Source organism: Drosophila busckii, chromosome 3R (assembly GCF_011750605.1).
Source record: "Drosophila busckii strain San Diego stock center, stock number 13000-0081.31 chromosome 3R, ASM1175060v1, whole genome shotgun sequence".
Lineage (NCBI taxonomy): Eukaryota > Metazoa > Arthropoda > Insecta > Diptera > Drosophilidae > Drosophila > Drosophila busckii.
Window position 1 is genome coordinate 2,808,442 of NC_046607.1, and position 24,829 is coordinate 2,833,270.

The following is a 24,829-nucleotide window of genomic DNA, read 5'->3' on the forward strand; positions in this document are numbered from 1 at the left end:
CTGCAGAATTTAGTCTTATATATTAAGTATACGGCGACAAAGCTTCAAATGCAGCGCTTGGCAATTTTAATGGCAGCAGTGTCGTCTCGTAGCTGCTTTTGGCTTTGGTTTGAGTTTGATTTGAAATTCTGTTCAACTTATTTTCAATTTTGCTATTGTTTTTAATTTTAATTGAAATTGTAGATTGCTTGAAATGTTTACCACACTCATTTATAAATTTCATTGCTTTTATTTTTCCTTGAGCAAATAAAGTGCTTGCTCTTGGCTTTTATCGTTTTGTTAGGAAGCCACCCGCAGCGCATTCGCCGTTGTCCTTTTTCCACTCTCTTGCTTAATTTCCAGCAAATACACTTCGCATGCTCATAGCTGTGTGTGTGTGTGTGTGCTACGCATGCTCAATTTTTGTTGTTGTGTTTTTTTTATCGCATTCCGTTGCCTGCATTATTTTCGCCTGATTAATTTTCGAAAGGATTGGCTCGTTTTCTCACGAGCTCTGCCTCTTAGCCTGTGCGCCCTAATTGCATATTTCGGCCTTAAACGTTGCGGTTATTATGTGCAGAGTTTTTTTTCGTTGTTGTTGTTGCCCTTAACTTATTAATTGTGTAATTTAGTTTGGTGTTGGCCGGGTCAATTTCAAAAGCAGCCCCGGACTCGACTCGAGTCGACTCGAGCTGCCTGACTGGCCAGAACGTTCGCGTTCATGCATCGATGCGCCCTCTTTATATTTATAAGCAAAGTTGCTGCCCATGGGAAGCCGTACGAGACGTTTCGAGGCAGCTTAAGCTGCTGCTGAGTGAGCTGCGCCTTTGTAGGCGTCTGTATATAAATTGATGCTAATGATTGTTATGGAACCTGTTAAGTGCAACGGCATATTATTTAAGCTAACACTTAAGCAGTTGTGTTTTTAAGCTCTTAATTAGAAATTCTGCTCTGCAGCTAAAAATATTTGCAACACACGTGTGCTTAGCTCATACATAGCTCTGCTGTTTATATTTGCATACAGTGCGTATGCGTAATGTAATTTATAACTGCCAGCGCACAGCGTCAAAAACTTTGTACAATATATGCGGGCTACTGCTGCTGCTCATAACTTCTGTAACTTATTAGTCCTTTTTGTTATTGTTGCTGTTGTTGTTGCTGCTTGTTGCGGTTGGCGGCTCAAATTCAATTTGAAGTCGTTGCCGAGACAAACTTTGCGCTTTTTATGAGCTGAGTGCCCTGACAGTAGATGCGCCTTTTAATAAAGCAACTTTTGGCTTAACTTTTGCTATTGTACAGTCAACTTGTAGCACATATTGCTTGTTGCAACAATTGTGCGTGTGTGTGTGTGTGTGTGTGTGGCACAGACTTATTAAGTGCCTGTGAACATGGTCATCAGAACAATTCCACAAAAGCAGCAGCAGCAACAGACACACAATATTATGCTGCATGTTCGCGTCTGTGGCATAAGCCACGCTCTGCCCGCTTGCCCCACAACACTTGAGTGTCTGCTTAGCCCGAAACTTGTTTTGCGGCATTTTTTTGTTAGCGTCACTCGATATGGCCAAACGTGTTGCTTGTTTGTTGGCAAGGCAACGTTGCAGCCAATAATGAATTTTGTTGTTGTTGCCAAGGCTCACACCGCACAGCGCAAATGCTCTGCACGTTTTAATTGCTCAAGTTCAATTTCATTCTTTGCATTATTATTAAGCAGACTTACTTATATAGCAACTGCCACCAATTTCTTTCGCTACGTTTTCAGTACTTTTTGTTGCGGCCACGCCCGCGCTTTGCTCATAATAAATGCATATTGGCTTGCCGTATGCCCAGACACTGAGCAAACATAACACGCTGCGAGGCAACAACACATAAGAAAAATAACAACTCGGCAACTTTGCTTCAATGCACCATGGGGAATTCGCGCCGTTTTGTGAGCATAATTTAAGATTTCTAAATATATGACTCTCAAAAATGTGCAAAATATTCAAAAAACGCATAAAGTGTATCAGAATTTTAATTCAAAATGTTATAAAATTTTATTTGATACATTATCAGCGATCTGCATACATTAAGAGCAGTAACTGTTAAACTTTAATAACAATATGTATATAAATATATAAAGTTGCTTTAAGCGCATTGTTAGAACGTCTGACATGTATACAGTTTATTTATAATTTTATTTCAATTTATGCAGCTTAACAACACAAGCATAAAGTTTATAAGCTCTGCTGCTTTATTTTAATTGAGCAGAGCGCATTGAATTTAATTAATTCTATTATTTGTAAGACTTTTAATATTCCAACATTAGTTGTATTATAAGCTGTTAACTTAATAGATATAAGCTATGTTCAAATTTCTGTTATTTAACATAACGTATAAATGTATTGCCTATGCCAATTTATAAGCTGTTAACCCAACTGAAATGAGCTATGTTAAAATTGCTGTTATTTAACATAACCAATTAATGTATTGTCTTTTGATTTTTCACATTTTTGTGCTGCATTGCCCACTGTGCACATGGATTTGCAGCTACATATAAATCTGTTTTTTATGTACGATTCACAGAAAAATAATAAAATGCAAACGACGAAATACAATTCAAATATAATAAGAAGAGAAAAAAATTAACTCAACTCGAACTCAACGTGCTGGAGTGACCGCTCCCGCTGCTGAAGTGCACTTAATATTTGTAAGCTTCCATTATTTTATTCTTGGTCAGCATATGCATAAAGTTTACTTTTACTTTGGCAGCGCCTGTAGAGCTGTAAACGCGGCGCTGCATAAATATAAATATAAATATGAATATAAATACAAATATAGATTGCAATTGTATTTGCGCTTAAAGCTTTAAATTTTGTGTGTAAACAAAAAGTTAAGTGCGTGTTGTAATAATTGTAAACAATTTTCTGTGCAGCAGCAATTTGCTTGCTGCTTGGGGCATGCAAAGTGTTGAGCGTATAATTTGAAAATTTACATTTCGCAGACAAACATAATTTTTAATTGTACACAGTGGACGCATTTAGTTGTAATTGTAAGGGCTTGCATATTACGCATACGCCGTGGCTTTTCACACGCCATTTTGTAATTATTTGTCGCAGCGTAATTGTCTAACATACATGTGCGTGTGTGTGTGTGTGTGTGTGTGTGTGTGTGTTTGCTGCAGCTGTTGGCTGTCATGTCTTTTGACATTTGTATTTAGCCGTTAAGCGTCTGCGGTTGTAGCTCAAACTTTTAGCTACAAGCAAAACTCATTTAAATAATACATGAGCCACACCACACACACACAGACATAGACACACTTTCTTGTGTGTGTAAAGTTGAACATGAGCGTCGCCTAAAATAATTTTAATTGCTGCCGTCTTTTGTCACATCAAAAAATTCAACTTTAGCAATTAATTTTATTGAAATTTGTGCGCTTCGCTTTTGCTTTTGGGCGCTCTAACAAACTTTGCTGCCCAGGATGTCATTATAGTATCATGGCTAATGCAATGTCTGCGTCTGCGTTGAATATAAAATGAAATAATTGTTTTGCTTATTAACATTTAAACTAAACTTTGCACTCATTTCCCGCAGAACTTTGCGCTCTCAGCTCTCTCTCAGTTAGTTAACGACTTTCAATTCATTTTATTTCTTGCTCACGCACGTGACTTTAACACAACTAGATAAAGCCCTGGGGCCAAAGCTGGCAAATGTTATATTTTCTTATATTTGCTGTTATTAAATTCCTGCTCTCATTATGTCAAATTGACTTGACAAAAGATTACGTGCATAAAAGCAATTGCTACGCACATTAATCATTTCTTGCGTTGGCTTAATGCTGAACTTTGTAATTTTGGCAAAGGCTTTGGCTAGAGCTCGAGCTCGAGCTCCAGCTCCCGTCTCTATATGCAGCTACGATTTTTCATGCGAAATGATGTCATTAAACAAAGAACTGTAACGAACTGACGACTACTATAATGAGCTCGAGCCGGAAACCGACGCATCGAAGCTGAAGCCTGAGAGCAACTAAAGGTGGCACAAAAATTGTGCGACAAAATCCCAAAACAATTTATATGAACCAAGCCGAAACGAGGCACATAGCCCAACAACAACAAAAAGAAAACAAACACAGCAAAGACAAAAGTGACATTAACTTAATAATACAAGAAGAGGCTGCACGCATTTAATAAAGCAACTGTGTGCTGGCCTCAAATAATAGGCAAAACCATTGCGAGGGCTGCTTCTAGTGTTTGGCTGCACTTGAAAACTTAATTGCTGCGTCGTCTGTGGTTGCCAAAATATAAAACTGAGCCCCACAACGGATGCGACAAGTTGAATGCCTATAAAAGCGTTAACTGATGTCAGCCTATCCTCCCGTACTGTACTCAGTGCTGAGCGCATTATGTATGCAAGTCGGCTACGCAAAAACAAATACAGACACGCACACACACACACAGACGCACACAGGCGCACACAGAGGCTTAACTCTGGCTAGTGCGCCGCTTCAGCCCTTCAACTTGCTGCTGCTGCATGAGAGGAAAGCAACATTTAGTCAACCAGTGCTTTAACCTAACAAAGAGTTATAGTTTGGTTGGTGGGGGGGTTGGCTAAGTGGGGGGTGCAGCGAACCGGCGTTGACGTTGAATGACGACGAATTTTGAATACGAATTTCATTATACGCAGCACTCAATTATTCAGTAATCTAGCAACGGCACAAGAGCAGAGCACAGCTAGACTCTAGGGCAGTGGGCGTGGCAGTGAGGCGGCGAGCATGTTGTGCCACAATTACCGCGGGGCCGCCAATGTCGATTGCTTAACCCGCTTTTTGCCATTGTTGCTGTTGCTGCTGCTGCTGCTGTTGTGCGCATTTTGAATTGTTAACAAAATGCTGCAGTTGCTGCTATGCTCAGCTAATTAACGTGCTGCATTGTTGTTACAAGCGTACTAGTTGTTGTTGATACAAGTACAAAAACGCTACACAGCGCAAAAAAAAACATAAATTGCGTATACGTCATGGCTAACTTGTTCAATATGATATGATATGATACAGCCAAGCAGCTTAAGTTGTAAAAAACAATGTAAAGCAAGCATACACTGCGAAAAAAGCGCATAAACTGCGTATACGTCATGGCTAACTTGCTTAATTAGTTTGATATGATATTGCCAAGCAGCTTAAATTGCGTATACGTAGCTATTTATTTTGATTGCAACAAGTTTAACTTACAATGTTTGCATTTAGCTTACACATTAATTTTTTTCAGTGTAGCTGGGTTAACATCAGTTTTGCGTACATATTAACATCGCACAAATTGCCAATTCGTTTGAATTTTGATTAAGTTTTTCTGTGTGGGTGGGCAAATGTTGTTGCCTTTTGTTTTTATTGCCGCTTTTTGTGATCATTTTTGGCTTTGGCTTTGGTTTTAGCCAGCACAGCGCTGGCAACATAACGGCACTTAGTAGCTGCTACTAATTATAATTATGCATGTGTGCGTGCGCTAATTAATTATGCATGCACCCCATGCCAACTTGCAACGCATTTTCGGCGAACTACAACTGTTTTGTATTCACTCACACAAAAGAACGTAAGCTGGCAAATGAGGGTTTGGGTTGCTGGATCAGTTGTGGGTGTAGGATTTATTATGTCGCATAATTGATGATGATATCAGCGTAGCATAGTTTTGTTTTTAGTGAATTATTCGAACAGACGTGACTTGGCAGTTTGGCTCCAAGCGTTGATATATTGCAATTGAGCGCTATGATTGACTTAACATTTAGTTATTTATTTATTTATTTATTACGTGCTGCGCTGATTTGATGATGCAGCTTAGCGAATGTTCAGCAGTTTATAATTTGTAATTTAATTTACTTTGATAATAAGCTAGTTAAATATAAAGAAATTATGTAAGCCCGCAATCAATGTAGATTACTGCTAATGTATTCATAAAGTAACTTGAATAATTAGCGTATTATGCACAATTAGACCTAATTTCAATTAAATTCTTATATTGCAATAAGTCGCGCTACTTGTTATACTTTTATATAGCGCAAATGGCCATAACCCTGCACAGCAGCAGCTGCATAATTTTCTTAGTAAAGAAAACAAATGTTGGGTCTGTTTAACACTCCCAATCTATAAGTTTATCAGATCTAAAAACAAAAACATAATTTTAAATAATTTTTAAATTTAACTTTAAATATTTTTCATAATCCTTTTAGATAAAAGATCGTCGACTGTCCATAGCTGACATTAAATAAATAAATATATAAATAAAAAATATCTATTGCCTGTATATTAAATTTAAATTTGCATGCAGCGTTTACAACTAAAAATAATTCGCTTCGGAGCATTTGCATTATAGAAATGGCATAAGCTGCATAGTTTATTGCTAAGCCGACAATTAAGCCAACATATGCTATGCATAATAATAAAAATAGCATTTTTCGCTGAAAAGCTTACATATTTTATAGCATTGTTCGTTTATATTGCCTAAGCTGCTTTAGTTAACAACATAAGATGCTTATTTTATGCTGAACTGCAACTCGCACTTGCTTCAACTTGCTGCCGTTTGTTGCAAGCGTTGCAAAAAAAAAAATACCTGCAACCAGCTACTTAAGCGTATTATTTTTAAATTTACTTGGCGCACATGGCGACGGCGTCGGCAGCAGCAGCAGCAGCAGCAGCAGCCAACCAATTATTATGCAAAATACTTTGCATTTATCTGCTGCTTAAACTGTATTTATCTCTGCTGCTTATGCAGCGATACGACTTAATACGATTTGGGGTCGGAGCTTCATACAATTTATGAAACATAATTTGAATTCTTTTGCAACATTACGCAGCAGCAGCTGCAGGTATTTCATATAGCAAACTGCATGCTGCGCTAGCTGCTGTGCAATTTGTTAAATTTATGTGCTATGCAAATGAAAACTGAATATAATTGTATATAATATAAAACAAACTGATAAAGCAATAAATAGCTGCAGGTAAAAATAATTAGCAAAGTGTCAGCGCATTTATTTATGCGCTGCAGTTGATGCAACGCTAATTAGTTAAACTATTTGTACAGCTGCAGAGACATACTTAGCATATTTCAAATATTTATATTTTGTTGTCACTCAACTAATTTATAAAGTCAGCGCCAGCGCAAGAAGAAGTTGCCAACTTTAGCTAAAACTTTGCTGTCAAAGTCAAAGTCCATGTGAAAAGTTTTATGTTATTTGTTTGTTGTTGTTGCTCAAAGCAACATTCAGCTGTTCATGTCAACTGTTTAATAAAAAATAGTAGTAAATAAAATAAAAGCTAGCGCAACTACATGGCGTATGCTTAATATTGCTAGCGATTTGTTTATAAAGATTTAATATGTTGTTGACAGTGTGTTTAAATAAAATAAGTACATAATGTCGTTTCAAATTACAATTTCCGCCGGCAGCTACAAAAAAAAAAACATTTTAGCCAAACATGTAGTATTTGCATTTTTTAACGTTAATTCTATTTGCAAGGTGCTGTGCAAAATAAAGCCAACTGCGGTCAGCTAAATAACCACATTGAACAAAATATATATAGTGCATATAGAAATGAAATTATACAGTAGCGGCATGCAAATAAAACAATTGAAATTGATATTTGAATTATGAATGCAAGCAAATAAACAAACGAGTTGAATTCTGTTGAAGCCCAAAGCTATTTGAAGTGGTTTTTATTGACGAAAATATATATTTTTGTAACTTTGCAGTGGCGTTATGAACCAAGAGAGCATAAGATAAATTGATAAATGGAATTACGCTTAGCGCAGCTCAATCAAACGCATAACGCGCGCAGTTAACAGCAGCAGCAACATAATGACCCACAAAAAAAAGCAAAGAGAAGAAAATCTAAAGAAAAGCGTTTCTATTAATATAGCGGTAAATTGTGGCAGCGACAAAGTCTCATACCCTAAGAATTGGGTTGACGCCCACTTATAACTAAAGTAGAGCCGCTTGTTGTTGTTGTTGTGGCTTTGCAGCAATTTTCACTAAATATATTGAGTTTTTTTTCACTGCTGGCCCAGCATCTTGTAGCTGCCCCCTTGACTTGCCTATGCGTGTCTCCAACTCTGTGTGGTGTGTGTTGTCTGTTGCTTTAGCGGCGGCGTATGTCACCGAATGTCATTGACACGATTCGCTTTATGCTGCATTTCTTCTGACAACACCACAACAGCAACAAGCAGCAGCAGCAGCAGCAACAGACAAATATATATATATAGGTATATATGTATATCTGTGTCGACGTTTACTTTGCGCTGGGGCCACCTCAGCGATTTATTTTTCAATGTTTGACTTTCGTGTACATTTCCTTTGCTTTGTGTGCTGCTGTTGTTGTTGTTGTTGCCCATTCAAAGATAAACCTCTGTGTGTGTAGCGCAGAGCGAAACATAGAGCGCTACATATACAACATGTGAGTAGATTGTTATCAGCGCTGTAAAAAGCGCCGACAAGCGCATTTACACACTGTACACTGTACACTGTACACTGTACAGTAAACAAAAAGCTTAAAAAATTATACACATATATGCATTGGCTAATTAAAAGCCAACAAATGTATAATATACGAGCAGCAATCAATCAATCAATCAATCAATCAGCAGAGTCAGAAGTCAGTCAACCAAAAAGTCATTTGGTTGCCACTTCAAAAAATTAAAACTAAATATTTGATTTTATATTTGATACGCATATAGCGTTTGGCCAGTCGTTATATATGTGTGTGTCTGTGTATGTGAATTTGTCTCTAAGCTACTAAAATTAGCATTGATTGAGTTGCAGCATTTGAAACATAATACTGTTAATATTAGAGCAGACCAACAATATTAATTACTTGCAGCTTGCATAAACGTATTAATTATAGTTGTTGTTGCTGTTGTTAACTAACGTTGTATATATGACATGCATTTAATTATTTAAGCCTTATAACAATTGCGTTTTTGTTAAGCTTTAATAACACGGCACAGCGTCAGTGTTAATTCATTTAATGAGAATTAACCCACATACTTAATTAAAGCGTTTTGCATTTCGCGCTTTCGCGTCGCTTTATTAATTCATAATAATCAATTATTCATTATTTAAATATTTAATTTCACGCAAACATTTATTACACGTGCTACTATTTAAAATGCTGCGCAACAAATTGCAGACAAGGGCAATCGATCTGAATGGGGGATAACGCAAACGTGTCAAATTAATTAAAGAATTGATTGATATAGAGAATAAGAGAGGAAATGGCAGCATGGAATACTAAAGTAGTTTCAACTCAGGAGTACTTATTAAAACAGTTGCAACGGAAGTTGTTTTGTTAGCCGTATAACAGTTGAACAATTGTTAATACATTCATTTGGCATAGTGTGCTCAACAGTTTGTACAACAGTTGTAACCAAAATAGAAAGAATCTAATTAAAGTTGCTAAGAAGCAGCAACGAAAGTTATTCTGTTAGCGTATGACAGTTTGTATTAAAGAACAAGTGTTATAACATTAAGAACATTAATGTTGTATAGTGTGTTTAAAAGCTTATATAACAATTTATATAACAGTTGGTTAAAAGCAGCAACAGACGATGATTCGTATAAAAGTTTGTATTAAAAAACAATTGCTATAACAATAAGAATATCAATGTAGCATAGTGTGTATCAGAGCTTATATAACAATTTGCATAGCAGCTTGTATAACAGTTTTTTTTATAACAGTTGTAACTTTTGCAAGCTTTATAGCATTAAGAACGTCAATGTAGGATCAAATAGAATCAACACTTTATTTAACAATTCAGATAGCAGCTTGTAGAACAATTTGTATATCAATTTGTATAACAGTTTTGTATAACAGTTGCAACTCTTTCATAACTAAATTGCAAGCAGCCAAAATATTACTATTGATCAACTTTCGCTACTTTAGCAGCAGCTTAGCTATGAAAGCTCCTCAAGCTATCTACACCGATTCCTTCACTATTCAGAGCAGTTGATTGTATTCGAGCGAAGCTTGGGTGTAAACAATCTGGCAACGTGCATAACATAATACATGTCATATAGATGATTACGTAGAGGTATCGCATGTGGATTTGCATGCGCTGGAGCTTGGAGCAGCGAGATGGGCTTGTGTGTATATCTATGGCCTGTAAAATGTTTTGCATGTTTACTCATGTATTTGCATGCCGTGTGACATAAATCACGCATACGACATATAGAACACAACACGATGCATTGCCCAAGGCACAAAAGAGGAATACGTAAATGCAAATGCGGGTGGTGGGTGGTGGGAGGTGGGTGGTAAGTGGGCGACAACACACAAATATACGCAAGCGTATACGATTATATGCTGCCATGCTCAATACACAATGGAAGCCGCGCCGAGCTGCTGCTGCTGCCGCTTGCAACGGAAATGTCGTGCTGCATTTTTCAATGAGTGCCACCAAGCTTAAGCCAGCAGCTGCAAACCAATATAGCCCCTTAAGCGCAGTCATGCAGCAATTGAATCGCCTTCAGAGTCTCTGTCAAATAAAAGCAAAACAAGAATGCGAAAAATCATTGTGACAATGGCATAAGAAATTAATTAAGCTGCCAAGCCAGTGTGGGTCTTGACATTTATTTTTCTTTGAATTTCCATTAAGGATATTGCAGTGCCAAAGGCAGCTGCAGCGGCAGCGGCAGCAGCTGTAATAACATTATAAGCATATAATTGTTTGCTGTATATATTTTGGAATTAACAAGAGTTGCGCGCTTACTGACATTGATTGATTGGAAGTCTAAAATGCTGTTAGCAAACGCTTTGAGCCAAATGGTTGCAATGAGCTTAGGCCTGCAGTCGAAAGTCAATCAATGACGAGCAATTTCATGCAGCTTTGACTGCCTTAAGTAACATGATAACCTGCACGAAACACACACACACACTCACACACGCACACACACATGCGAACATTATCGTTAGTACTTGCTTGGAATTTAATTACAGCGCTGTGCTGTTCATTGAAGTGGCTTAGCCATTAGACGCAGCAGCAGCTCTCGACGGAATTTGCATTCACACTATTGAATCGGATTTCGCCCTGCGCTCATTAACTGCTTGGCTATTTAGAGAGTGTCATATGGCAAAGCCGCAAGTTGCTATCAACTTTCACAGACTGGCATACAGTTAGTTACACTAGAGTAACTTTCTTTAGCTGAGCGAGCGAGCGGCAGCCGCTAATTCAATTAGCGCCCCAAATGTAAACCGCATGCTAAGCTTGTATTAGTGTTAGAAGTTGGGGTTGCTGTCAGTCTCATGTAATTGCTTATAATGTGCGCATAAATCGTGGGAGCTTGCCACTTGCGGCGGCAACACAGCGCAGCACAAATCTTAGGCCAGCCTTTGCGCAAATGAAAAAGTTTGTGATAAACAAAAAACTTGCAGCAGTGGCAACTTGATTGAAATTGTGCCTGCGTTGTTTTATTTTTGTTGCGAACTCAAACATGCAGCAGAGTGTTGTGAGTGGCGGCAAATGCATGCGCGCTGCTAATAATAGGCATTATCATTATATAGCTAGCTGACTGAAGTGCTGGAGCTAGGGAGACATGAGACAGCGCAGGCGGCGCAGTTTGCTGTAGTTCAAATTGCGGTGGCATAAAGTTTTGGTAACGCGACATTTGCATTTCTCATGATGCGACATTTTGCACGCTTGACATTTTGACATTTGGCAGCTGGCGCCAAATTAACGCGACAGCAGCAGCATCAGCAGCGACAGCAGCATCGCGGTTGGGGGCAAGTTGCATTAAAAATGCAATAACTAAACCATTGCAAGACAGTGAGCGATAGAAGTTAACAACTGCCAGTGAGTAATTCATCTTGTTCGACAGTTGTTGTTGCTGACAAGCAGTGGGCGTGGCTGCAGCTTGAGCATGTAGTGCTTAATTGAAAGGCAGCCACATGGCCAGGACTGAGCACTGAGACCGCAATTTAAATGAATAAAATATGAGCTGAGGTCTCTGTAGACAACATAAGTTTAGTTATTTGAATATTTGTTGAATTGCAATGACTACGTTTATGTTATGCATGTGCAAATGATTAACAAAAGTGCTGAAGAATATATGTTATATATACTGGACTGTCAAAATCAGGCTTAAAAGCAAGCAGAGGCAACAAGGTTGGCAAGCATAACAATAGATAATGCATGTGACACATGTTCAACAAAGCCACAAGCAACAATAGCCAACAACAACAAAAACAGCAGCAGCAGCAGCAAGAAGCAGAGCACAGCACTTGAAGCTAAGTCGCAATTTATTGTTAGGCAGGCCAAGCCGAGCTGAGCTGAGCTCGTTCGGGCTGTAATATATCGAAGTCAAGTCAGGCATTTTGCTGCTTCTTTTGCTATTAAAAGATAACATCAAAGGACACACAATGGCTTAGCGTAGAGGCAAAAGAAAAGCAACTTAAATCATTAGCAACTAATCAAAATTTAATTTAGCCTAAGTAAACAGTAAGCTGCAGCGTTTAGCAAGCATTTTATAAGTTTAAGCTTGAAGGTGTTAGCACTTTGAAAACTAAAGTTGCCAAGCGTCTTTGCAACAAGTTGTGGCAGCTATCTAAATCTTTTGTCAACTCAAAGTTCATAAAACTTCGCACACACACACACACACACAGTGCGTCATAAATCTGTGCAGTTAACATTTTGTAGCTTGACCACAAGCAAAATAAAGCTGTCAGTCACTTTGACAACATGACGTATGCGCAATATGCTGCACTGTATTTAAAGATTTCGCCCAAAAATCAAGCTGAGCATGCATTTTAATTAAGCTGCCGTTGATGCTGCAAACTTTACACAGACAATTAGTGCTGGCCATGAATTATGACTAGAGACTTTTGCAAGTAAATCATGGTCAGCAGCAGGTCATAAAATAATTTAAAATAATGGCGCCAAAGCAGCCACAAGCAGCACAAAAGCTGCAAAATAAAAATATATTACCTAAAGAGTTGCGGCCAGCAGCCACACACATGTGTAGTTAACTATTATGACCGTAGACCTTATGCTGTGAAAACTTTTGCGCTTCATTTCCGCTTCCGGCTGCTCACACACACAGAGAACAGACAAACTGTGCGGCAAGTCAGAGGCTATATGCATATAAAAGCATATGCATAATGGCAAACGTGCCGAAAGCCAAAAGTTTATGGCCCAAAGACAACGTGTTGTGTTGTTGGGGGCAGTTCGAAGTGCAGGCAGCAGCAGCAGCAACAGCAGCTTGCATTTTAGTTTTGACTTTGCCCATTGCTAAGCTGCTGTGCCCAAAGTTGGGCCATTCCTTTTGCTTTAATAAAGACAGCAACTGTGCACACATAATGCATTTTGCTTGTTTACATAAATATTTGCATAGCGAGAGCGACAGAGCCACCCACAACGAGAGAGAGAGCGAGTCATATGACTCACTCAGCCTAAAGTAATTTCTCATGTACTCTTTATTATATTTGCAACTGTCGTATACTTTATATTTAGCTTAGCTTATTGATTTCGCCTGCTCACGTGCTCATCTCTAGCATGTGCGCTTCTGTGTGTGTGTGTGTGGCGCTTATCAATTGTTGTCTTGTCTTGGCTTTACTTGTCTTGTTGTGCAGTTTGCTTTACATTGTTGGATTATGCCAAGTTGTTGCTCGAGCTATCCCAGTGCATAATGTTTGCTTGCCCCCAAAAGACCAAAAGAGTTTTGAGCGCTGCCAGCCAGCCAGCCAATCTACTTCAGTTTGTAGGTCACTTTTGCATATTTATTGTGAGCTACTTTTTGTAAGCAGAGCAGAGCAAAGTTTTCATTTCGTCTTGATTAGTTCCATTTGACAATAAGACAAACTCTGTCCTTGTGTGTTAGTTGCTGCTATTGCTCTAGAGAATTTAAGCAGCAACAATCAAAAGTTGTTTAGATAAGAAATTAGCTAAGCACAGCAGCTGCTTGAACTAATCAACTGGGAAATGCAGCCAATACTTAAAACAATTGATAAGCTTAATCCATTATTGAAGAACTTGCATCTTCATCTAATTAAGTTTTTTGAAAATTTAAATTTTACTGCATTATTCTATTCTTGTTCTAAGACTTTCTGCCATGCTCAATCTCTAGCTGCAGTGAAAACAAAACTCAACCCAATCGTATGAGCAACGCTCTCGCCTACGATCCCCGCTCTGAAGGGCCTGTGCTCTCAGCTTCTGATCACTTTCAGTTCAGTAGTCTATGGACTGCTGGCGATTAAACAAGCAGTGAGCAAAGCAGCTCTAAACAATTGATATGCAATTTATAGTCTGGCAGCTCGACTATAAATTGCATAACTATTGGTTAGAGCTTAGAGAAAGTCAAAATGAAATATTTATTTATATATTTAAGATTATGTTGGCAAATAAGAATAAAAGAGGCAATAATTCAAATCATATGCACTTGCTTTTATGTTTGTATTCAATTTAATAAATTTGAATTATTGCAAACACAATTGAAAAGCATAAATTTAAGGCTGAGTTACTTAAAGAGAAGTTTGGTTTGGCCTTAGCATTAAACCGAAGCTGAAACAAATTTATTTAACTAACAATTGTTTCTTTTTTTTCTAACTTGCAGCAATTGTTGTGAGCAGAGACAGACAGCAAAACTTCATATCAGGTAAGCATAAATGCAAAAACAGTTGCTATTGCTGCAGCTCAAAGCTCATTGGCAGTGGTTTGAGTTTCGACATCCGCAGTTCCAATTACGCCAAGTGCTCAACTCACTGCGAGATTTGCCGAAGGAGTAAAGCCCAAAGTCAGACTGAATGATTTAATTACTTTAACAAGCAGCCATGTGGCATGTGGCGCATACGTCATAACATAAACATGAAAATCACAACTGGCTGGCTGTGCAGCACTTGCAAGTTGCTCATACGCCGCGTGCGCTGCAAACAGCGCATGCTGTCGTTTCATTTCCGACTGCAACTGCTGCTGCTGCTGGAACTTTGCAATTCAAGCTATGCTCAATTTTGGTTGTAGCACCAAAAAAAAAAAAAAAGAACTTGCCAGGCTTATTCCCCAGTTTGCCTTACATCAAATTGAAAAAGCAAACTTGTCGCGTTCAACAAAACGAAAAAATTAAAAAAGGAAATACGAAGAAATTTTATCATTTCGCAGGTCTACTGCCAATTTTTAGCTTACAATCTAGTCGAGCTCTACGTTAAATTGCAGTTTGGCACGCCCTTTGCTGACCCACTACGCTGTCTTCCTTACACACTCTATCTGTCTCTCTCTATCGCCTTAGCTGCTTTGCTATCCGCAGGCAACACTTTTATAGCTTAAGCAGCGCTTTGCAATGCGTTAAAATCGCGCAAAACTTTTTTGCGCAAGATTTTCCATTCGTTTTTCTTTTTTTTACTCGCACAAAGTTTCTTTTTAGCCTCACTCTCTCTTCCTACCACGCTATTTGTTTTAGTAGTTGCCCTTGTACGCATTCAACTTTCACTGCACAGCTCAAAATTAAGGCATTAATGTTGGTTTTATGGATTTCACTGAATTGGTTTCGCTGCCTGTGCAAGTTGCTTTGCGCCCTTAGTTAGTGGACTGGGGCCAGCAGCAGCAGCAAAAGTATTTAAAGTCCTGCCAGGCAGTCGAAGCGTGCCAAATGCATTCAAATAACCCTAAACTTCTTGGTAATCTCTTGCTAGTGCTCCATTTGAAGTTTGCGCTGCAGCTGGCGAACATTTTATTGCAAGCAGCAATTTAAAAGGCAGTCCAGGTACAAGATTCTTATTAAAAACATTTGAAGCAGCCAAAGCGTAAGCCAAAGCCAGAATTTGCTTGACCACAAAATATGTTGACTATGCTTGAGATAGAGCGCAAGAGCGAGCTGAGAACAATTCTCATCGTTTTCACCTGTTTAGCTGCAACTCAGCCTCAAAGGCTTTCACACTTTTTCAAGCTCGACACTTGAAAACAAAAAGCAATTTACAATGAGAGACCTCAGCCAGCTGTAGCAGCAGCAGCAACAAAACAACGCCGACCCAACCGTCTTGCCTAGAAATTCAATGCCTGACTGCAATGCCAAAGCAACAACAATAGCAATAGTAATACAAATGACTGCAAATACTTGAAGCAAACAACAGCACTGAGCAGCAGTATAAACAACAACAAAACAAATGCACAATGAGTCCATAAAGAAATGTAAGAGATTTTCCAAAGTCATTTGGCTAGTGGCAAGAGATGAAATTTCACAGGCGTTTATTCAACAAACAAAGCGGCAGCAGCTACAATTTGTATCAAGACGAACTTACAAAACATTGAGTAAAGTAAAAAAAAAAAGCTAAATAAAAAATGGAATGTCTAAAACTAACCAAAAGCGCTTTTGATGCTGAAAACTTTGTGCGCCCTAAAAAGTGTGCTATGCTTTTTTCAAAACGAGAGTTTTGCTAATCGATCAAGCGTCAGGGGCTAGTTCCAGTGCATCATGCACATGTTTACATGTAACGGCCAGTGCCGTTATGCCGGCTACTTCATCTTCATTCATTTCGCCAATTGCTCTAACGGCTGTTTTTCCAATTTGCTTGTGTCTGTGTGTGCAGCGACAATTGCAAATATTTTGCAATTTTGCTCGTTTTTGCCAGTTGTCCAATTTTTTCTTTGGTCCCTGCGCCATCTTTGCGCAGTTTGCTTTGCATTTCGTGGGTGGCAGCCAATCCTGTTGCTTACTTGTTTGCTACTGACAACGACATGTAAGCGCCAAAGGGCCCACAGCTCATGCCTGCCACACAGACACACAGACAGACGGACAGACGCAGCCTGCCACACAACTATCAAGCCCACCCACTTTGCTGAGCTTTAGCGACAAGCCTTGTGCCCAACAATGAAGATTGATCACAGTTGGCGTCAGTTGAGCAAAGTTTTTGCAGCGCCAAAACTGCAATTTTTATTTGTGCCACGTATTTTGGCGACCTCGCTGCAGCGGCAGCAGCCGCTGTCATTTAATATGAAAAATTGTGGCAAATATTTGGGCAGCAAGCGGAAATGCAAAAAATAGCGCCACAGCTCTAATTGCAAGAATTTGTCAGTATTGTTAAGAGGGCCAGAAATTAATAGTTGCAAAGACAGAGAGAGAGAAAGCAAATGCATTTGAAGTTAAAGCATTTAAAGTAATTTAATATATGCTCTGGCACTTTGACAAATGAAAATATGCGTTAGCCATTAAATGCCAACAATTGAATGTGTTTTTCCTAAATAAAATACAAATGCAATTTTAAATACAACAAAAATCAATTGCTAGCAAATATGTGAGAAATGTTTCAGCAACAACTAAAAGCAATTTGTCTGACAATAATATAAAAATGTTGCTTCGTTTGTGCTTTGAGCTCGTTGTGGCGATCAACCTGTTGCATTTGGTCCCATTGACTAACTGACCCTCAGCTTGTTTGCCCTCTGCACTGTTGCAGTTGTTGGCTCGTTGAGTTGTCTGTTGTTGTCGCTTTCTCTCTTGCTCACCTTAAGTGCCGTTGGCATAGTTTTAGCAACTGACAGACGCTGCCAGCCTCCCAAGGCGTCTGCTGCTATTTATAGCCACCGACGCTTTAGTTGGCCTACAGTTGTATGCGCTGCAAGCTTCGACGCAACTATGTCTGCTATGCTTTGTAGCCAAAGGATATAGCAAAGTCGTTGGACTTGGCTGCTGCTTGTTGCAAACACTTGTCAACTGTTGACGCACCTTTGTTGCTGTCGTCCATTTTGCTTGCTCCACTTCTAGCCATACTTGCTGTTGTTGCTGTTGACTTTAGCTGCTGCTGCTCTATACTCAGGGGTGCTGTCCATTTATCTGTTGAACAAAGAGCTCAAGCGCACGGCAAATAGCAAAGACACAGACACAGACACACGCAGAGACACGCAGATTGCCTTGGACTGGCAGCAGCGTCCGAGCCTAGGCCAGTCATGTATGGCAATCCAATTATCAGACGCCCTGTGGTGGCCGCTCGTTGGTCCCTCTCTCTCTAATTGGAAACAAACAGCTAAAAGTTAAAAGTCTAAAGCGCCAGCATACAATTTAGACAGATTTACATTTCTCTTCATTTTAACATGCAAACATTTTCCTTTTATACGCAACCAGCAGCTGTAGCTAAAGTAAGAAAAATAAATTTCAAATGCAAAATATGCCAAGTGTATGCAACAAAAAAAAAAAAAAAGAGAAACAACTAGCGCCCAAAATGCTTCAATTCATGTCTGCTGTGTGTAAAAATTCATTCTTTGCTGAGTTTTTCTTTATTTTGCGCGCGCTCGCTGTGCCCAACTTTAGCACAAAACCCATTTCCTGTCAACGCTGAAATCGAAAAATATTGTGTGTAAGTAAAAAAAGGAAGCAAAACAAAACAAAATTTCCATTATAAGGCAACAGCTCTTAGGCTGCGGCTTTAATGATGCGTAGCCCACAACTGCTGCAAAAAAAAAAACAAAAACAAGCTCAAGCGCTTTACACTTCATTAGCTTAAAGTTAAGCAAAACTTGAGTAAAACAAAAACTCGCTAGCATAATATAATGCAATATTTAGTGTAGTAAGCGTTGGCATTCAGTGCTTGAAAGTTTTGGAATTCAATGCGAGCGCTTTTAATGCAATTTGTGAGTGTCGCCCAGTGCGCTGGGCGTGTTTTGCCCATAAATTTGCAAAGGCAACAACAAAAACACACACAAAACAAGAGCGTAACAACTGATAATGCTGCAAGCTATGCATATGTATGTGTGTGTGTGTGTGCATATTTGACAATCTGGCAACGCTGCAATTTGCATAGTGCTACAGCCAACACATTCGCAACAGTCGCAGCTTCAGTTGCAAAAGGGGGTAGCACTGAATTTTTGACAGCATTTATAGCCTGCGCCATAAGCGTAGCCACATTGTAATTAAAGGGGGTGCGCTGCTTTGCAAATTGAGACATTTTTGTTAACAACATATTTTATACTTTTTGTGCACTACACCACTGTTTGGGGCGTGGGCGTGGCATATTCGTCAGGCGCCATCGCAACTGACAGCTGTCTGTTGGCTTCTGCTATAAATGCTGCAAAGCGGATTCAAAATGCCACTTCATACTTCACTCTTTGCCTTTTTTGTAGTGTCTGCGCTTGTTGTAGTTACTTTTTATGCAACCTGGACACAACCACGTGCCATGCATGTGTGGGTGTGTGTGTGTGTGTGTCCCTCACATGTATTCCAATTACCAATTTGAATTCGATTTGCGCTTTAAAGCGTGTGTGGCATTTTATTACATTGTTGACCAGGTAAAGGGATTCAGGCTTTGGCGACGTTATTGAGCTGCTTTTATTTTGTTTTGTGCGCTGTGGTAAATATTTAACAAAAGCAAACTAAACGATTCGTTTATGCAGCAATACAATTTTATTGCTTTTGCAATTGTGCAAAGGACTTGATTCCGATTGCCTGACTCTACCAGATAAAACGCGCATATATTGCTCTTAACTGTTATTAACAGACTGCAAATTATTTGAGCTACTGCAATTTAGTGCGCCGCCTTGAAAGTCATAAACTTCAAAGCTTTTGACCTCCAGTGCGCCACGTGAGTTAATTTTTCAAACGCCAGTTGCGTGCTAAAAACTTTGCAGACACACACACAAGCCAAAACAGAATGAAAAGAGTGTAAGGAGTAGTGCACGCCCCATCTGACAAGTGCCGGGGCGCGCAGTTTACTTTTGCTGCGCTATTCAAGTACAATTAGCTGTCTGCTAATTAGTCTGAAAGGGACGCCCACTTGGCCACGTTTGTCTTGGCTTCACACCGCTCGTCGGACTATCTCGTAATTTCTGCTTCACACGGCGCGGCGCAGTCATAATAAAATTATGAAGCCAACATGCGCCAATTTCAGCAGCCACAATGCTGCTGGCCGGCTGGCCGGCCAGTGTTGCAAGCCGTGAACCGGAGACTTTTCATGTCTGTGTGAGTGGTGAGCAAACACAAAGGATAGCAGCTTGCTCCGGCTGCTGCTCCTGGCTACCGTCGCTAGCTGCTGTTGGGCAACTTGTGTGCTAATTGAGTTTCACTCGACTCGACAGCTGCAGTTGCGTTTAATTGCATTTCAAAGGAACTGTCCTTATTGCATTTGCACCACGGTAAATTTGTATGGTAATACTCCACTGTGTGTGTGTGTGTGTGTGTCCTGCTCGACTTTTGTATCCTGTCGCTGTGTGTCTGCTGCCAATGCAAATGAAAGCAGACCACAAGCAAAACCACTCACGCATGCACACACACACACACACACACACACACACACAGACACGCTTGCTTGACTGTCGCCTTATTTATGGTTGGTCAACAACAGTTAGTTGCCACTTGGCCACTTTGGCACGGCTGTTACCACGCCGAGGCGTCAGCTTGGCGTCAGCAACTGCATTTAAGCTGCTATTTCTCTTTTTTTGAACTAATGACTGCAGCCCAAAAGACATTTAACGCTTAAGTATTTCGCACATTTTGGCAAACGAATTTGCTCAGCCTTAAGCAAGCGCCTTAAAGTAGGCAACAAAATAAATCTAACTCAATTGCCAACCAATTTGCCAGTTGCTGCGCTTTGCTGTAATTAATTCAACTATTGTTTAAATGTATAATAAATTTAAATACGTTATCAATTTAATGCGGTTACCGCTGACTTCGTTTAATGTTGCAATTTGTTTTGTGTCTTATCTAATAGCACACCTGTTCAACGCGCTTAACTACTCAGCATTTATGCTCTAATTAGATCACACACACGCATACGCATACGCACACGCACACACACAGCTCATCATTCATATAGCCACAAAATGCTCGTATAGCATGTTTGGCCAACTTGCCTTTGCACAGTTCGTCCCTCACGCTTTGCATTCGCATTGGAGCGAGCGTCTGTTTAGCCAGCAAGCACTACACGCCATATATACCGTTAGAAAAAGCAACTGTTAAGTGCCAGTCACACTACACTACACAGCTAACAAATTAAAAAAAAAAGCTGCACGAATTGTGACTGCAAACTTACTCACAGTTTATTTTTATTATTTTTTAACATACATAAATTTATGCAAGGCAACAAAAGTAAATAAACTATGCACTAAGCGAAATTTTAATACGCTGTGCAATATACGAATTTATGCTTAAAACTTTCAGCAGCAAAATAGTTTGTTTTGGTTTTATATGTTGCTAATAATAATGTTAATATGAACTAAATTAAATGAATAATTTTGTCAGCATTATCCAGCTTATACTGTATTTAATTAATAAGTTTTTTTACTTTGTTCAACATTATATGCCTCGACAATTTTAATGTAAATATTTTATAACTTTTGTCATTAAAATAGCGTGTAAAGTGAATGTGGTTTTTATAAAGTCTGCTATATAATAATTTGCAAAATGTGCAACCGCAGCGCAACAAGCAAATAATTTTATAAAAACATTTGTACAGCCACGTAGCCTTATTATTCCAGCAGCTAAAGCAAATGAAATTTCAAGGGGCATGCACAGGTGGCATGTATATTATTGCAACAGTTAACAGGCGCACACACATAAACACACAGCTGTACTTATGCGTATGTATGTGTGTGTGTAAGTAACAAAAAGCAAATGTGAATTAAAATTTAAGTATGCAATACTACACACGTGTGAGTGTGTGTGTGTGTGCGCTGGTGTTATGACTTGTTAGGCAGCCAAACAGGAAATGCCACAGACCCACAAACACACACACACACACAGTGATGCAGACGAGTTGTTGAGTTCAAGTGCGCTACCATTTTGTTGAAATTTTTACAAAATGCTTTGCGCCTGCTTTCTCAGCTGAGCATAAAATGGCGTTTATGCTTTGCCTGCTGCTGCTGCTGCTGCTGACAACAATGGCTGCTGGCTTGTAAGCAACATTTGTTAAAGGCAAACAAGCAATTGTAGCCTGTGTGTTTGTTTGTTTGTCGCAAAGGCAATTGCTTAAAATTGGCAACAGATTTGTCAGCCGTGTGCTGTTAATTGCAATCGCAGCATTAAACTGCCAGCAGCGCATTTGACTGATTGATTGCTGCTGCTCAAGCTTAAACTTAAATTTGTTAAACACAATGCTGCAGCTTAAAGCGAGCAAAGCACATTCGATTTGCTTGCTTCAGCTGCTAAAGTGTTTTTATTTTTCTTCGCTCAGACTTGTGCTTTGTTTGCTAAGCAAATAGCAATAAAAGCCGAAAAATAATATGCTTTACGGCTGCCTTGCGGTCATAGGTAGCCAAGCAAAAGAGAGTGAGCGAAAGAGACGCAGTGCGTTAGAGCGAGAGAGAGGGAGAGCGCACAGTTTATGTGGATACTTCGTCAGCTCGCTTGAGTGCCCTTTGAGCGTTTATTGTGGCTGGCGCGCAACCAAAAACTTTGGCACTAAACAGAAATTACCCATACGCCGTGGGTGCCGTTGATTGAGGCGCAACAGCAGCAGCAGCAGCAGCGAGGTAGGGTAGAGCTGCGGTCAGCTTGTGCTTAGCTGTGTGTGTGTGTGTGTGTTTGCTATGTTTAGCCCCATCATAAACTCATAAATCTGCAAGTTGCGCTGCATAAATTTGCGCCTGCACTTCGGGCTGACTGGCTGCATTTTGTGTGTTCGCTTGTTGGCTTTGGGGCTTGCTTTAAAATGCATTTGCAACTAATAAAACATAGCGCTCTGTTATTAATTGCAGGCTTTTCAACGTGCAACAACGGCGAGATGTTGCTGAGGACCAAGGAATCGCAGCTGCAGCCACAGATGCTGCTGCTGGCAACGCTGGCCATTAGCGCTGCTCTGTCGCTAGGCAACGCCGAAAGTTCGTCAAGCTGCGGCCCCAACTTTCCGGCAAGCTGCAGCTGCGGCAACGAGCTCTACGAGGGCATTGTCCAATTCATTGTGAACTGCACCAATGCCGGACTGCGCAACACCAGCGTGCTAGAGTTTATGCCCGAGCAGGTGGAGATACTCATATTTACGGGCAACTACATCACGGAGCTGCCCTGGAATGTGTTCGGCATTATAAACGACTACAAGCAGCTCAAGATTGTGGACATGAGCAGGAATCACATACGCGAGATACGCGGCAAGGCTTATCACCATGTGCCGCGCGTGGAGCGTCTCATTTTGAATCACAACAACTTGAGCATCTCACGCTTCGACGACGAGGTCAACCATCATCATCCGCGCGTCTTCTCGAACTTTGTGAATCTGCAGAGTCTGCATTTGACCGATGCCTTTGAGGACAACAGCTCGCCGCAGCTGAGCGAGGATTTGCACGATATTTTTGTCAACAGTCAGCTATTGAAGCTGCAGAAGCTGCATCTGGAGCAGAACGAAATCACGCACTTCAAGGACCGCAACGTATTCTGCGATCTGCCCTCGTTGCGCGATCTGCAGCTGGGCGACAATCTGCTCAAGGACATCAACTTTGAGGTGCGCTGTCTGAACAATCTGCGCTTCCTCGATCTGCGTCGCAACAAGTTTGAGTTTGTCAAGCCCAGCGATATGCGCCTGCTGAATGAGCTGCAGGAGCGCAAGAATCGCACCACCGACTTGATGGTGGACTTCTTTCTGAATCCCTTTGTCTGCGACTGCAAGCTGGCGCCGTTTCGCACGTGGCTGCAGGCCACACGTGTCAATGTGCGCGACCAGGACAATCTAACCTGCTTCCATGGACTACAGCGCGCGGATCCACCGCCAGCGCACATAGTCAAGCTGGACATGAATGAGTGTGCAGCGGCCATGGCAGCGGCTGCCTCCTTCTTGAACATTGCCGAGGATGAGCAGCCATATGGACAACTGCCGCCGCATATAAGTGGACACACGGCTACGTTGATATTTCTGCTGATTGTGCTCAGCATGATACTGTTGGGACTGCTGGTGGCACTCGTCTATGTCAGTCGCGACAAGTTGAAGTTCATGATGACGCCCGTGTTCGATAATGTGGCCAAGAAAGTGCAATACACGTCAATTAAGGATGAGGACTGCCCAGAGGTTCATGTCTAAGCACACAAGTCCGCATTTTTTTTTACGACCACGCCCACAACAACAAAGCATACAGTTCTATCTATAATTACCATAAGTTGTTTTAATATTAGTTTTTATCGCCATTCGCGTAGCGCAAATTTGATTGTGTGCCATTTCGCAGAAACGTTTTGTTTTTCAAATCTATTCACAACCTTAAGCACACATAGAAACAAACAAACATATATATTGTAGTGCATAAGTAAAATGTTGCATTTAAGATTAAGTAACAAACCAATACACATACATAATTGTGGCAAATAATTGCTTATAGACAACACTTACAGCGATTATCTATGTAGATCTTAAGTCGGCCTCTATACACGTGTATGCGCCTCTATATAACATATACATATATTTTGAAAGACAAACAACCCAGTATATGAATCCATATATATCAAGCAAACAATATAGACACACACACACACACATACTTACATAAATTGTAACAAACACTTTAGTGTTATCTGTGATTTAAGTTTAGTAGCTTTACGTTGTTAAAACTCTCTGCATAAAACACAAGTAAAAGGATTATATCAATGCAAATGAAAAAGATTTCAACAAGTATGACGTACTTACATTTAAAATTATTGACACTTGTGTTAACATACATACATATGTACTTATAAATGTTATACTAAATTATTTGTCAATTGTACTCAACTGTACTACTAATTATATGACTTTAATTCAATTTCATGTAACACTAGTTTACAGCCATTTGACCTCGGAGCTATTTATATACAAAATATAAAAAGTTCTGAGGCAGAAAATAAATACATATTTGTAAACTAGTGTAATTAACAAGCTGTTTTTATAAATAAACGTAAAAAATAATGTGTTGGCAGTTTTATTTAAATGTCAGTTTGCAACGTAACGGAATGACGTAAGTACTTTTAATCG

At 39.8% G+C, this 24,829-nt stretch overlaps 1 protein-coding gene across 8 annotated transcripts in view; it reads left to right on the forward strand.

The window, feature by feature from the left end:
• LOC108604202 (trophoblast glycoprotein) overlaps positions 1-24,747 on the forward strand; it is a 29,566-nt gene extending 4,819 nt beyond the window's left edge. For 4 of the 8 annotated variants that reach the window (XM_017993557.2, XM_017993559.2, XM_017993561.2 and 1 more), the window contains 2 exons: positions 14,539-14,580; positions 22,596-24,747. In XM_017993557.2, the coding sequence (XP_017849046.1) occupies positions 22,622-23,908 (1,287 nt within the window). In that variant the 5' untranslated portion in view covers positions 14,539-14,580; positions 22,596-22,621 and the 3' untranslated portion in view covers positions 23,909-24,747. Of the gene's footprint in view, positions 1-2,650; positions 2,669-14,538; positions 14,581-22,575 lie in introns of those variants that run through there. The other 4 variants (XM_017993556.2, XM_017993558.2, XM_017993560.2 and 1 more) reach the window with 2 other exon arrangements.
• Positions 24,748-24,829: the final 82 nt, after the last annotated feature.